The 16287-nt window shown below is 37.9% G+C and overlaps 1 protein-coding gene across 1 annotated transcript; it reads right to left on the bottom strand.

Annotated features, from left to right (window-relative positions):
• Positions 1 to 5680: 5680 nt before the first annotated feature.
• Positions 5681 to 7024, bottom strand: LOC135589039 (uncharacterized). The gene has a single exon (XM_065081354.1). It carries the CDS (start codon positions 6717 to 6719, stop codon positions 5964 to 5966), a length of 756 nt encoding a protein of 251 aa, XP_064937426.1. The 5' UTR covers positions 6720 to 7024; the 3' UTR covers positions 5681 to 5963.
• Positions 7025 to 16287: the final 9263 nt, after the last annotated feature.

Genomic DNA, 16287 nt, shown 5'->3' with positions numbered 1-16287 from the left:
TGATAGAGATGTGAAGTTCCTTAGCCACTTTTGGAAAACACTTTGGAGCAAGTTGGGTACAAGGCTATTGTATTCAACCACTTGTCACCCACAAACAGATGGACAAACGGAGGTGGTAAATCGAACTTTATCAACACTTTTGAGAGCCATAATTCAAAAGAATTTGAAAAATTGGGAGGAATGTTTGTCACATGTGGAGTTTGCTTATAACAGAAGTGTACATGCTACAACAAACCATTCCCCATTTGAAGTTGTATACGGGTTCAATCCATTAACTCCTATGGATTTGCTACCTTTACCTTTGGAAAAGGCCAATTTGGATGGTAAGCAAAAAGCTGATTTTGTCAAAGCATTGCATGAAAGGGTCCAGATACAAATTCAAAAGAAAACTCTACAATATGAGAAACAACACAACAAAGGCCGAAAGCAAGTAGTATTTGAACCTGGTGATTGGGTTTGGTTACACTTGAGGAAGGAAAGATTTCCTAACCAAAGGAAGTATAAACTAATGCCAAGAGGAGATGGTCCATTTCGAGTCTCTCAAAAAATCAATGACAATGCATACAAGTTGGAACTACCGGGTGAGTATGGTAATGTTAGTGCAACCTTCAATGTTTCTGATTTATCTTTGTTTGATGCAGGTGATGAAGACACTGATTCGAGGACGAATCCTTTCAAGGAAAGGGGGAATGATATGAATGAGCAAGTTGATTATAATTCTGCCAAAGACCCTTTAACTATTCATCGAGGACCAATGACAAGAGCGAAATCTAAAAGGATGAAAGAAGCCTTAACTTGTTTATTAGAAGACATTTGGAAGGAGCAAGCTAGTCAAAACTTGGTCAAGGTTCTATGGATACAAGAAGAGCCTAAAATAATCAACCTGATTCAAATAAGTCAAAATCATGAAGAGAAATTCCAACCTTGAGAGAAGGATGAATTTTTAGCCATCTTTGAAGAATAAAGGTCATTCAGCCATATTGGACCATATTAGGAATTGTGTGTTTATTCATGAATAATTATTCAAAACAATTCAATGTAGATTCATGAGTAATCTACATTCATGCATTAGGAATATAAATGTCATTTAATATATTCATTCCCTTTATACTTGGCCTTTGTACTATATAAACAAGGCTAACTCTCTTTGTAAGAGCACACATATTGGAGAAGTATATTCGACTTACAACACCGGTGAGTGTTTTGTTTTTAAGTTCTTGCATGAACTTTGGACTTATCAAGCATTTCTGTTTGTGGCGTTCAAAACCCAAGAAAAATCTTTGTTTTTCCTTTCAACTTATCAAGCTTTTTAGTTTGTGGCGTTTTAAGGGAATCAAAGTACTATTCTAATTACTTCATCAAATTTTCATTGATTATGTGATTAGAATAGTTTTCCTAACTTCAATCTTGAACGATCCATCTTGTTTCAAATCGTTGGAGGAGGTCAATTTGCATTCCATATGTATCATAGCTCTTTAGCTATCGGGGTATATGGTTGCTAAGTTGAAGATTTCCATCAGGCTTGGCTTGAGTCAAGTTGATTTGTCAAACCAAGTCGATCCAACTCTTATGGCCAAATACGACCTAGCCTATGTGGTCAGGTATAACCCAATCCTTGTGGTTATGTATGACTTGGCCCATGCGGCTATATATAACCCATCCCCTATGGTCATATATGGCTCGACCTATACGGCCAGGTACAACTCAGCCTATGTGGTCATATAGGACCTAGTCCACATGGTGAAATATGACCAGGCCTAACTCAGCCTATGTGGCCATGTACGACTAAACTCATGTGGCCAAGTAGGAGCCAGCCTATGTGACAAGGTATGATCTAACCTATATGACCAAGTATGATCCAACTCATATGGCTAGACACAACATAGTCCATGCAATCAAACATAAACTCAACTCATATGTTTAGGCACAACCTAACCCACGAGCCAAGCGTGGCCCAATTCAATGGTAAGGCTCAGCCCAACTTGTGAATGAGGCTTAGTTCAATCCATGAAGTTAGGCTAGCCCAACTATGTGATTAGTGTTAGACACATCATCGCTCCTCTATCTAGCCTGTTGTATCTCATCTTAACCTATTACTTAGGATAAGTATGTGTAGAGCACGTGACCCATCCAAGACTTAGGTGGGTTAGTTTAGTTTGGGCTAACATTATACGATATAGTCCAATTTCCTCTTTCTTTATTATTTTAAGTTTATTAATTGACTAAATCAAACAGGTTTGATCAGTTCAAGCCGATTTAGGATGATTTCAAATCAACTTTACTAGTTCAAACATGTTAGGAACGAGTCGGCACTAATGGGGGGGGGTGAATTAGTGCACCAGTAAAATCACATATTTAAATCTTTTATTTTTAATTAAAATTGATTATGATGAAAACCGTTTCATAAAGATCTTAGCATGAAACACGTTCATAAATGTATTAAAAGCAGTAAGCAAGTAAAGTGATTTGCAGTTAAAGTAAATTGCTCAAGACGAAATACAAATCAGATTTTTATAGTGGTTCGGTCATCGTGACCTACATCCACTCCACCGATTCCTCTTCCGTTGAGACCACTGGCATCCACTATCAGTCTTCCTTCAATAGGCGAAGACCAACTACCTTTTACAACTCAATTCTCTTTTTACCGGGTTTAGGAGATAACCCTTACACCCCCACTTACTCCTCTCTCAAACTATTCTAACACTTAGAATAAGGAGAGGAGTTCACATAAGATTGTAGTAGTATTTTCTTTCTTTTTCACTCTCAATACTTGTGTGTGTTAACTAGGGATGAGAGGGGTATGTATAGACTTCAAGTTGATTCAAACTTGGAGCATAAAAATATCTCATCCCGAGTTTCCTGGGTATGAGCGGTACCACCAACTTTGTTGGGTGGTACCATCGCCAGTGTTAGTCTGACACTAATATTGCACTAGTCAGGCAATACCACCTCTCAGATTGGTGATATCACTGCCTGACAGCCTCTCTGAGATTGTGTCTGGGCGGTACCATTGCCAAGATCGACGATACCATCGCTTGACACAATCTCGAAGACTATGCCACCTCTTGGGTTATTATTTGGGCCTTTTCACTTAGCCCAACATAGTCCTTACATGGGCCCAACTGGCCCCTAATGGGTTGGCCCAATTCCAATCTAAATTATGTACTAATTATGAAATCGAAGACATTTACTAAACTAAACAAGTCCGTAAGTCTATGTTTTCTCCGACGAGCTTCCAGCGATCTTCTAACGAACTTCCGACGAACTCTCGGTAATATTCCAGCAAACTCCCGACAAGCGCTTGGACTTCATGATGATCTTCATGGCGAGTTCCGATGAGCTTCTTTGGCAAGCTCTTGGACTTCTCGATCAATTCCAACAGAACTTTCAACGAACGTCCGGACTTTCGATGAACTCTCGAACTCCCAACGAAATCGCGTCCTTGACTCCGGGACTTCATTTTGCTTTATGCCTTGCTATCATAATTAATCCTGCACACATAAAAAATACTTTGATCTAGACAATTATTACTAAGCATGAATTATGTTATCCGGCATGTCATTGGTCCATCGATGCTTCGTCCGATTCTTGGGCACATCATCCTCTCTTGCGGCCTATTGTCCAATCTGCCAGTTGACCTCCGTAACTCCGATATCCTTGACGCAATACCTACTCTTCTTAGCTCAAAGCCTAAAACCATGGCCCAAAGCCTTCTATCGATACGTCGACAGATCCTCCAACGTGACGTCTAATCTTCTGACATATTTTTCTCTAGCCCAATATGATTCTTCCTGCTTTAATTATCTCTCCCTAATCGAAGCTTCCTGTATATATGTATATATATACACATATATATACATATGTATATACATACATGTATATATATACATATATAAATATATATATACATGTATATAATATACATGTATATATATATTTATATATGTATATATATACATGTATGTATATACATATGTATATATATGTGTATATATATACATATGTATATATATACACCTATATATATGTGTATATATATACATATGTATATATATACATGTATATATATGTGTATATATATATATATGTATATATATGTGTATATATATACATATGTATATATATACATGTATATATATACACATATATATATATATGTATTTGTATATATATATATACATATATATATACATGTATATGTATATGTATATATATACATGTATATATATATATACATATGTATATATATACATGTATATATATACAGATGTATATATATGTGTATATATATACATATGTATATATATATATATACATGTATATATATACATATACATATACATGTATATATATATGTATATATATATATACAAATACATATATATATATACAAATACATATATATATATACAAATACATATATATATATACATATATATACATATATATATATACATATATATATACATATATATACATATATAATAATAATTTAATCACATATTCAAGTTCATTACCTGCACAATCAATATTTTATAGAATACTATGAATAATATATATATATATATATATATAATAATAATAATAATAATAATAATAAATTAATCACATATTCAAGTTCATTAGCTGCACAATCAATATTTTCTAGAATACTATGAATAATATTTTTGAAATACATATACTTTATCTTTAGAAGCTAAAAAAATTAATATATTATTTATCATATGTATGAAGGATGGATATCATAAATTATATCATAAAATGAAGATAACATATACATATTATTTATACTTCTATTAGTATATTAGTTATAATTCAATATGTAAGATTTGGAGGTTTCTAATAAATTTATTAACTAACTCATAGCTACTCACCAACTAAGATGAGAAGGTATAAGTGGGAACGATAATATGTCCAAAGTGCAGTTTCGTTCAGCATTGAAGCCATTGAAAATTAAAAAGAAATGGATACCACCTCTAGCCCTCCTGCAATTACCTTCAACTTAGAAATATATTTGCATGTGGGGAAGGGAGTTACTGGGTGCAGTAGCACAGATAACTTTGGTAGCATGTTTATATAAATCATAGGATATAAGAAGATTAAGAAATGTTACATATATCATCTTATTTTTTTATCTAATAGTTTATGCCAGATCATTAGTTTTAATTCTATGTTTGTTTCATTTGGCATTCAATCAGTGATTCTATTAACCCCTTCTTGTTTTTGATTTTTTTTACATCCAATTTGGTTTATGTTTGATACATAAATAAAAAACTTAAGTGGGTGGTGCAAATCAGATAGATGAAAGTGTCTTTAATCACGCATCAAGCAAAAATAGAGGTGAATATAGATTTCGCACTTAACAACGTGCTTTAATACCATTATATATATAAATATCTTAATTAGATGATCATCGATCTCTTTTTATTTCGTCTAGTGTTTTACTAATATTTATACACTCACATAGTGATGCTTTGCCAACAAATTAAGCTGTTAAATAAATAAATAAAAAACAGGATCATCCAATTCAAAATGTTAATCAGGTTGGACTAGGTTTTTTTCATAATGATATATTTTTTTTTCCACAAATGAATTCCTCCAAAAGAATGACCTCTCCAGGAAAAAAAAAAAAAATAGGGACTTCAAACTTAATTTAATCCCAATTGTTGTCCACATCATAAAAGCGTGTCATTGTCAATATTTTATAGAATACTCTCGTTCATAGCAGCGAAAAAACAATGCAAATGTGGACCACATCCTTATTTGATTTCAATAAGTTGACAACCACAACCCGTTAATCATCCCCAAGCCTCTAACACTGAGGCGAGAATAATGACCCATTCTTTTAATTTTATAAGTAACATAAAATATAATTTAATAACAAGAAATGGATAATTATTTGATTTGTTAATTAAAAAAGCTTAATAATTATACAAAAAATGAGTTATTTATCAGATGAGAATCTAGAAGGGGTGACGCGTCCGGGTAGTGAATAATCCAAGCAGTTCTTGTCGGTATGGTAAAAACGACCGCCGCGGTGCCGTTACTGCCTGGCCGTTCCCAACCTTCTTCCCGTAGTGCGTCCGGTTTGCAGTGACCGTATCCACCGCTGCCCGCGGCTTCCCGCCCTTCGCGGCCGCCGTCCTAAGCCTCGGGCTCTTTCCCCTCGCCAATGGTTGCTGCGGCGTAGGAGGCGCATCGAGAAACAGGAACTTGTCCTTGCCGTCACTGTGGCTCCGCCCGGAGAGCAGGTCCCGCAACCTCCACCGTCGCTCCGTCCCGGTGGAGGCGCTCTTCCTGCACCGGTCTGGCGACTGCGGTGCCGACCTCGGTATCCACGGGCAGTGATCCCGCGCCGCGGACGACTCCAGGTCCTCCGCCTCCAACGACGACGACGACGATATCGACCCCCATCGAGAGCTCGGCTCCTCGATGAGAAGCTTTCTGATGGGGATGCCTTGCGGATCCGGCCCTGCCGCTTCGTGGTTTTCCTTCGAGAGGGAAGTGGAGAGGAGGTGGCCGCGGCCAAAGTGGGGGTATACTGGGAGGATGCGGCCATCGGAGAAGATATCGTCGGCAATGACTGAGGGCGTTCCGTCGGGGTCGCCTACCGCGAAGGAGAACTCGGAATCATTGTCGTCGTCGAACTGAGGTCCAGGCGGTTGTCGGTGAAGGGAGTCGCGATGAACGGCGGAGCGGGGCGAAGTGAGTTCCGTCATGGTAATTGGGTCTCTCTCTCTTACTCCTGTCAAACACCGCTACTTGGGAATTAATGGATTGACTATCGAGGAGGAAGGGACTGATTTATGATATAGTCGCATATGGGACAGGTAAGGAACGCCGTGGATATAGCTTGTGCCGCACGCGATTGTTCTTTTGCTCTCTAGAAGGTCGTATGGCCGAGGGAGGTGGCGCATTAAGGCAACCGGCGCGAACGTAGAGGACGATGACCGACGACGCAAAACCAAATTGGCAATCATCAAGGGACCCATGCACCAACGTAGCTCCACGGACTCGGGCGGTGACTTCTGTTGGTTTTGACTTCAAGAGCTCTTGTTGTGAAGGGCTTCATGGACGACGGATGGCGTCTGTGGCTCTCTCTCCCCCTTCCAGGAAAGCGACGAGGATATAAATGAACCTGCCGCGGACGTGTGTATGTATTGATGGTGTTGCCAAGAAAAGGTCAATGGAAATAAAAAAAATGTTGAATGCCCACCATGAAATAAAGCTAAAAGTGGACTACTTCAAATGTCAAACTCTCGAAGCCTGTGACAATCTCTCCGAAATTTCAATCTTAGCAACTAGCTTGTGCACTACTTTTCTCGTTGTTGACTACGTACATCCTTTGACGATGAGCAGTACAGCGACCGTATGATTCCTACTATCATCAACGGAAGCAGACTATAAAAGATAGATAATAGAAATTAAAGATAAAAACAGTTTTTCTCATTCTCATGTTTTTCTATTTATATAAATTACAAGGAAGGATTTTCCTTAACAGAGTAGTGAGATTTCTTTATACAGTTGAAAAAATTTTATCTATTATCATGCCCCTGTAAGATAGTGCTCCTATCAAGAATGTCGATCTTAGACCGATACAATGAAAATAGTTTACGAGCGAGATGCTTCGTGAGTGAGTCTGCTAATTGATCAATCATATATACATGAGAAACATGTAGTTCATGTCGGATAACTTGATCTCGCACGAAATGAAAGTCAGATAACAATATATTTTATGCGGGAGTGGAACACCGGATTTGTTCATAGATTGGTAGCTTCGACATTATCATAATATATTATAAAAATAAGAGTGAAATTGATGTTAAGTTCCTTGAATAGATTTGTGACCCAATTAAATTTTGTAGTGGCGGTGGCGATGACGATAGCACGGTATTCAGCTTCAGTTATAGACCGTGCGACTATCTTTTACTTCTTAGAACTTCAACTGATTGAATTAGCTCCAAGAAAGATAATATACCCCGATATGGATGTTCTATCATCAAATTTTCCTGCCCGATCAACATCAGCAAAGGCATGGAGATAAAGTGGAGAGTGTTTGCGAAGAAAGCGACAATGATTGAGGGTCCCTTTAAGATATCGCAAGATTCGTTTGATTGCACAGACCAATGCATAGTATATGGTCACTGTATAAATTGTGATAATTTATTGATCGCAAATAAGATATATGGATCGGTGAGAGCGAAGTACTGTAAAGAGCCAACTACTTATCGGTATTGAGTGGGTTCCGTAGCAGGACTTCCATCAAATAATTTGAGTAATTCACTAGTAGAAAGGGTAGTTGTAATTGTATTTGCGTCCTACATAGTTGTCTTTGATAATAAATCTTGAATGTACTTTCTTTGTGATAAGAAGAGACCTGAAAATGTATATGTTGCTTCTATGCCCAGAAAATAGTTCAAGATTCCTATATCTTTAAAGGAGAATTGATCTCATAATTGCTTGATAAATGTTTGGATCTCTATATAATTAAAACCCATGACAATAATATCATCCACATACACCAGAATATATATTGTGCTTCCATATTGTTGTCATAGAAATAATGAAGTATCAGACTTGGAGTTGATAAAGCCAATTGAAGTAAAAAATGTGCTAAGTTCAGTGTACCAAGCTTTTAGAGCCTGACGAAGTCTATAAACAACCTTTTGTAATTTACAAACATGTCTTAGATACTGAGGATGGATGAAACCAGGAGGTTATTGCATAAAGACATCTTCAGTTAGCGTCTCTTGTAAAAAGGTATTATTAACATCCAATTGTCATAATTGACAACCTTTAGTGTGGCGAAACTCAGGATAAGTCAGATTATTTTAAGCTTAACAACGGGACAGAATATCTCAGTAAAATTAACTCCAAGTCGTTGATGAAACCCTTTGGCAATTAAATGTGCTTTATATCGGGAAATAAATCCATCTGGGTTCCACTTAATTCGAAAGATACACTTGCACCTAATGATATTTTGTGTATGATGAAAGGGTACTAGGTTTCATATTGAGTTAGGGAGGAGGGCTTCATATTCTTCACACATAGCTTTACGCTAGTATGGAGATTTTTGAGCTTGAATGAAGGTGGTGGATTCAATAGTATTAGATAAAGATTCTATGATAGCATGTAGGTCAAGAACTTACCGAAGTTTGAAAATACCACTCATAGAGTGTGTTATCATTGGACATTTAGAGGTTATGGGATTGTAAGGTTGTGTTGTTAGTATAAGCGATGGAGAGTCACTTGTTAGGATCGGGGTCGGCACTAAGAGGGGGGGTGAATTAGTGCAGCGGTAAAATCATCTTCAAAAATTCGTTGCGATAAAAACTGTTTACGTTGAAAACTGATTTCAGAAATATCTTAACTTGAAACACGTTCGTAAATGAATTGAAGGCAGTAAGCACTTAAAGAGGTTTGCAGTAAGGTAATAGTAAGAATAAAATGCAAACCAGAGAACACGCCAGTTTTAAAGTGGTTCGGTTAATGTGACCTACATCCACTTCTAGCTTCCTCCTCCGACGAGGTCACCGGCGTCCACTAGAGACCTTCCATCAATAGGCGAAGGCCAATCACCTTTTACACTCCTCTTCTCCTTTTACCGGGTTTAGGAGACAACCCTTACAAGCACTCACTTACTCCTATCTAGACAGAATTCTAAGTTTAAGGCTAGAGGAGGGATCTCTCAAGTGATTTCTACAGTGTTTCTTTGCTTTCAGACTCTCTGTGCTTATGTGCTTTAACCAGGGATGGGAGGGGTATTTATAGGCTTCAAGTTGATTCAAACTTGGAACCTAAAACTTTTCCATCCAGGGTTCCCCGGGCACGGGTGGTACCACCGCCCACGCTGGGCGGTACCACCGCCTAGTGTCAGTATGGCTAACACTGCCCTGGGCTGTACCATCGCCCAGGTCTGGCGGTACCATCACCTAGGGGGCAGTGCTGGGCGGTACCACCACCCAGACTGGCGGTATCACTGCCTAGCACCCTGTCAGGGGTGGTACAACCACCCAGTCTGGCGGTACCACCGCTTGACACAGTCTCGAAGATTGTGCCACGACGGTGAGACTTCTTGGGGCATTTTTTGGGCTTCTTATTGGGCCCAACACAGTTCTTACATGGGCCTAGCTGGCCCCTAATTGGGTTGGCCCAAATCTAAGCCCAATTACGTGCTAAATGTGAAATCTTAAGACATTTGCTAAGCTAAACAAGTCCATATGTCTATTCTTTCGGCGAGCTTCCGGCGATCTTCCGGTGAACTTCCAATGGACTCCCGGCAAGCTCCTGGACTTTACAACGATCTTCTTGGTGAGTTCCAACAAGCTTCTCTAGCAAGCTCCGAGACTTCTCTACTAGTTCCTCCAGAACTTCCGAGAACGTCCGGACTTCCGACGAACTCTCAAACACCCAACGTGATCGCGTCCTTGACTCTGAAACTTCATTTTGCTTCATGCCTTGCTATCGTAGTTAATCCTGCACATGTAAAACATACTTCGATCTAGACAATTAATACTAAGCATTAATTAAGTTATTCGGCATGTCATTGGTCCCTCGACGCTTCGTCCGATTATTCGACGTATCGTCCTCTCCTATGATCTATTGCCCAATTGGCCAGTTGACTCCGCAACTCCGATATCCTTAGCGCAATGTCCACTCTTCTTAGCCCAATGCCCGAATCCATGGCCCGAAACCTTCTGTCAATACATCGACCGATCCACCGGCCCGTCGTCCAATCTTCTAACATATTCCTCCTGCCCAACATAATTTTTTCTACTTTAATTGTCTCGTCCTGATTGTGTTAGGATCAAGAGCACTAAGAGGGGGGATGAATTAGTGCAGCGGAAAACCTTCTACGATTAAAATAAAAGCTACGTTCGTTTGTTAAAAGTGATTTTGGTAATAAAGCCAATTCATAAATCACTTTAACTTTTGTTTAAGCAAGATGCAGCAAAGATATAAATGCAGTTTGCAGTTATGATTCTAATCAGATGGTAGGCGCAAACTGAAATATGATATTCGTACAAAAAAACTGATTTACGTCTAAATGCAGATTCGTAAATCACTTGATTAAGCGAGATGCAGTTTAAGCAAGGATATGAAGGCAGTTTGCAGCTATGATAGAAATCAAGACGTAAACGCAAACAGAAATATGATGATCGTACGATGAAACTGATTTACGTCTAAACGTCGATTCGGAAGGTGCAAAGCTTGAAACCCGATCGTATATGCACAGAAAGCAGTAAGCTTTTGAGGAGGTTTGCAGTAAAGATAATATGCTCAAAGTAAATACAAACCGAGATTTAGAGTGGTTCGGTCAATCTTGACCTACTCCACTTTTGGCTTCCTCCACCGATGAGGTCACCGACGTCAACTAGAGGCCTTCCTTCAATAGGCAAAGGCCAACCACCCTTTTACAGTTTCACTTCTTTTGACGGGCTTAGGAGACAACCCTTACAGAATTTTCTCTCCTCTCTTTAAAGCTCAGAACTTGGAAGAAAAGAGGAAGAACTTTTGGCCTTTACAACAATTTTGAGCTCTAAAAATCACAGAACAAGATCAGGATTTCGGTGTATGATCTGTGCTTTCAGTGCTGAATGGGTGGGGTATTTATAGGCCCCAACCCAGTTTGAATTTAGAGCTCAAAACTGTCAATTCCCGGAATTCCGGGATCTGGCGGTTGCACCTCCTGACTGAGGCGGTTGCACCGCCTAGTAGAGCTCGAAGACTGAGCCTCTAGGTGGTGCCACCTCCTGTCAGGGGCGGTTGCACCTCCTGTCAGAGCTCGAAGACCGAGCTTAGGCGGCGCCACCGCCTGACTGAGGCGGTTGCACCTCCTTCCAGAGCTCGAAGACCGAGCTCAGGCGGTGCCACCTCCTGTTAGGGGAGGTTGCATAGCCCAGTCTCGCTCGGAGACTGAGCCCAAGCGGTGCCACCTCCTGGCTGGGGCGGTTGCACTGCCCAGTCTCACTCAGAGACTTAGCCCAGGCGGTGCCACTTCCTGGCTTGGGCGGTTCAACCGCTTGGCAGAAATCAGGGTCCGAATGGGTTGATCCATTCGGCTCAATTTGGGTTTTTCAGGGGCCCAATTGCCCCAAGATTAAGTTAAATGGATCACCTCCCATTTTCAACTTAATCATTGTGCTAACTACGATATTTCCTAAGACATTTACTGCAACTTGCTCCGGTGCATTAATCGCTTCTTCCGGCGAGCTTCCGGCGAACTTCCGTCAATCATCCGATGAACCCTCGGTGATGCACCTGCGGACTTCCGGCAAACTCCTGGACTTGCGACGATCCACTTGGCGAGTTCCGATGAGCTTCTTTGGCAAGCTCATGGACTTCTCGGATTTGTTCTTGCAGAACCTCCGACGACTGTCCGAACTTCCGTCGAACTCTCGAACTCCCAACGTGATCATTGTCTTGACTCTGGCGTAACTCCTGCTGCATGTCTTACTTTCATCGTAGTTAATCCTGCACACTTATCTCAACATATAGATTAGATAACAAATGACAATTGACTTCATCATCAAAATTCGAGATTCAACAATCTCCCCCTTTTTGATGATGACAATCAATTGATAAAGGAGTTAACCTTAACTCGCCCTATCTATATGCCATACTTGAGATAAGTCATTCTTGAATTCAAAACCTTTGAATTCAAGAGACATATTGATAAGTTAAAATCATTTAAACTTATCAATACTCCCATCATGATTCCCATCATGATGTATCTCTCTGAAGATGATGTCAAGGCTTGACATTCATTTTCAAATTTTATATTACAAGTTTGAATGATGATAATTGTAGTAATTCATCATATTGTAAGATATCAACATGTAAAACTGCGAAGTAAGATTTTGATATCATTATATGATACACACATTTCAAATGTTTTAGCAATTATTGCATTTCATCACATGGTAAGATATCAATACGTAAAATTATGATGCAAGTTTTTTGTTTGATATCTTGACATGATACAAACAAGGCATAATGCAAATTATAGCAATCATAGCATCTCTTGGTGATGCAAGCATGGTATTAATACTCATATATTTCTCCCCCTTTATCATCAACAAAAAGCATGGTAATTGTGATACCAGAAGAACAATATAAGCGAATTTTGAGCATAAGTGTGATAGTCGTTCATGCCTTTACTAGGTTCAAGTTATTTTCCAATAGTAAGTGATAGGAAATCAATTGTACAAGCATGATATGTAGATCACTTTGAATACTTCTTCCTTTGTATTTGTTATAATCTTTTTGCATGAAGGAGGAAGGCCATTTGTGATACCAGCTATTTGTGAGTTTACCTTGAGTGAAGTTAAAACCGTGAGAGATTAAATCATGAAGTTAAAATCGATGAGAGATTGAATCATGCTTCATTTTTACAGGTATCAAGATATGTATGTGAAACAAATCTTTGCAAGTAAAAACACTATCATTCATATTTCAAGATGGAATTCATAAGTAGGAATCATTTCATTAAATCCATTTCAGAAAAATATTTTTCATACAATAAGTGTATGAGAAAATTTGATTTTTAGGATACCAATTATTAAGCGAATCCGAAAATGGAATTAACACTTTCATGCATTCGGACAAGACTATGCTATACAATTATGAAGACAAAACATGCTTATTGTTATGAAAATTTTTGTATTCAACACATAATTTCCAACATGTTATTTAGGCATGTAATGACAATCAAGTGATTTGATCACTCAATAAAGTTCAAAAAATAATTATGACTAGTTTATGTGTTCGGACACATCAACATTCATAATTCTCTTCTTATGAAATCAAATTGTTCTTCACTTAGAGGTTTTGTAAAAATATCAGCTAGTTGATGTTTAGTATCAATGAATTCTATGATTACATCATGATTAGTAACATGATCTCGTATAAAGTGATGTCTAATATCAATATGTTTTGTTCTTGAGTGTTGTATAGGATTTTTCGTTAAGCATATTGCACTTGTGTTATCACATTTAATGGGAATATTTTTAAGATGAATTTTATAATCTTCTAAGGTGTTTTTCATTCATACAACTTGTGCACAGCATGCACTTGCTGTAATATATTCAGCTTCGGTTGTTGATAGTGCAACCGAGTTTTGTTTCTTAAATGACCAGGAAACAAGGGCATGTCCTAAAAATTGACATGTTCCTGATGTGCTTTTTCTATCTAGTCTACAGCCAGCAAAGTCCGCATCAGCATAACCTATTAACTCAAGATTCTCTGATTTTGGGTACCATAATCCTAGATTTGTGGTACCATTAAGATATCTAAGTATTCTTTTAACTGCTTTGAGATGAGATATCTTAGGGTTTAATTGAAATCTAGCACAAAGTCCTACACTGAACATGATATCTGGTCTAATTGCAGTGAGATAAAGTAAACTTCCTATCATACCCCTATAAGTTTTTTGATCGAAGCTTTCTCCACTTTCATCAATTTCTAACTTAGTGGAGCTGCTCATAGGAGTGTTAATAGCTTTTGAGTTATTCATATTAAACTTTTTTAATAAATTCATAGCATATTTAGTTTGACTGATAAAGATGTCATTGCTTAGTTGTTTGATTTGTAATCCTAAGAAGAATGTTAATTCTCCCATTAAACTCATTTCGAATTCAAGACTCATAGTTTTAGCAAAAGATTCACAAAGAGATTCATTCGTAGAACCAAAGATAATATCATCAACATAAATCTGAACAATGAGAAAATTATTTTTAAAATTCTTGATAAACAATGTAGTATCAACCTTGCCTTTTGTGAAATTATTTTCAATAAGAAAAGAACTAAGTCTCTCATACCAAGCCCTCGGAGCTTGTTTTAAACCATAGAGAGCTTTAGTTAATCTAAACACATGATTAGGGAGGCTATTATTTTCAAATCCAGGAGGTTGTTCAACATAGACTTCTTCGGAAATAAAGCCATTAAGAAAAGCGCTTTTAACATCCATTTGAAACAACTTAAAATTATTGCTACTAGAGTAGGCAAGGAGCATCCTTATGGCTTCTAATCGAGCCACAAGAGCGAAGGTTTCTTCATAATCGATACCTTCTTCTTGGTTGAAACCTTTGGCCACTAATCTAGCCTTGTTTCTAACCACGATACCATATTCATCTTGCTTGTTTCTAAAAACCCATTTAGTACCAATAACTAAATGGTCATTTGGCCTAGGAACAAGCTTCCACACCTCATTTCTCTCAAATTGATTTAATTCATCTTGCATTGCGATAATCCATGAATCATCTTTTATGGCTTCGTCAACACATTTGGGTTCAATTTGGGAAAGAAAAGCGGCGTTAGCACACAAATTTGTAAGAGAAGATCGTGTTTAAACCCCCTTTGATGTGTCTCCTAAGATTAGCTCCTTAGGATGAGCATCTACATACTTCCAATCCTTGGGTAAGGATGTTTCGGAAGTGGATGCATCCAAGTTGCTAGTTGGAGACGGGGTTCATTTAAATTCAAGGAATCAAAATTAACATCATCATCAAAATCATTTTTCCTGATTTCTGAAATCTCATTGAAAACAACATGAATGGATTCTTCAAAAATTAAAGTTTTTTTATTGAAGATACGAAAGGCTTTAGAAATCGAAGAATAACCAAGGAAGATTCCTTCATCGGATTTAGCATCAAATTTTCCTAAGTTATCCTTTTCATTCAAGATAAAACACTTACACCCAAAGACTTTAAAATATGAAACATTGGGTTTTTTATTGTTCCATAACTCATAGGGAGTTTTGGTGAGTAAGGGTCTTACTAGAACTCTATTCAAAATATAGCATGCAGTGTTTACGGCTTCAGCCCAAAAATATTTGGGTAGGCTATGTTCATTCAACATGGTTCTTGTCATTTCTTGTAAATTTCGATTTTTTCTTTCTACTACTCCATTTTGTTGAGGATTTCTTGGAGTAGAGAAATTATGGTTGTATCCATTGAGTTCACAAAATTCTTAGAAATCATGGTTTTGAAATTCACCACCGTGATCACTTCTAATTGACGAAATCATAGAACCCTTCTCATTTTGAACAAGTTTACAAAACTTGCTAAAATATCTAAAGCATTCATTTTTCTGTTTTAAGAAGTAAGTCCATGTGTATCTGTTATAGTCATCCATAATGACGAACACGTATTTGCTACCTCCTAGGCTTGATGTAGAGATTGGCCCGAATAAGTCCACATGGATCAATTGTAAGGGCTTAGAGGTGCTTATTTGATTCTTAGATTTGAAACTGCCCTTAATTTGTTTACCTAATTGGCAAGCATCACA

Source organism: Musa acuminata, chromosome BXJ1-8 (genome assembly GCF_036884655.1).
Source record: "Musa acuminata AAA Group cultivar baxijiao chromosome BXJ1-8, Cavendish_Baxijiao_AAA, whole genome shotgun sequence".
Classification (NCBI taxonomy): Eukaryota; Viridiplantae; Streptophyta; class Magnoliopsida; order Zingiberales; family Musaceae; genus Musa; species Musa acuminata.
Note: the sequence above shows the minus strand (reverse complement) of the source record. Positions and strands in the feature narration are given on the sequence as shown.

Excerpts from the sequence above, each read along its gene's own strand:
- LOC135589039 (XM_065081354.1), bottom strand. The coding sequence starts at position 6,719 with ATGACGGAACTCACTTCGCCCCGCTCCGCCGTTCATCGCGACTCCCTT.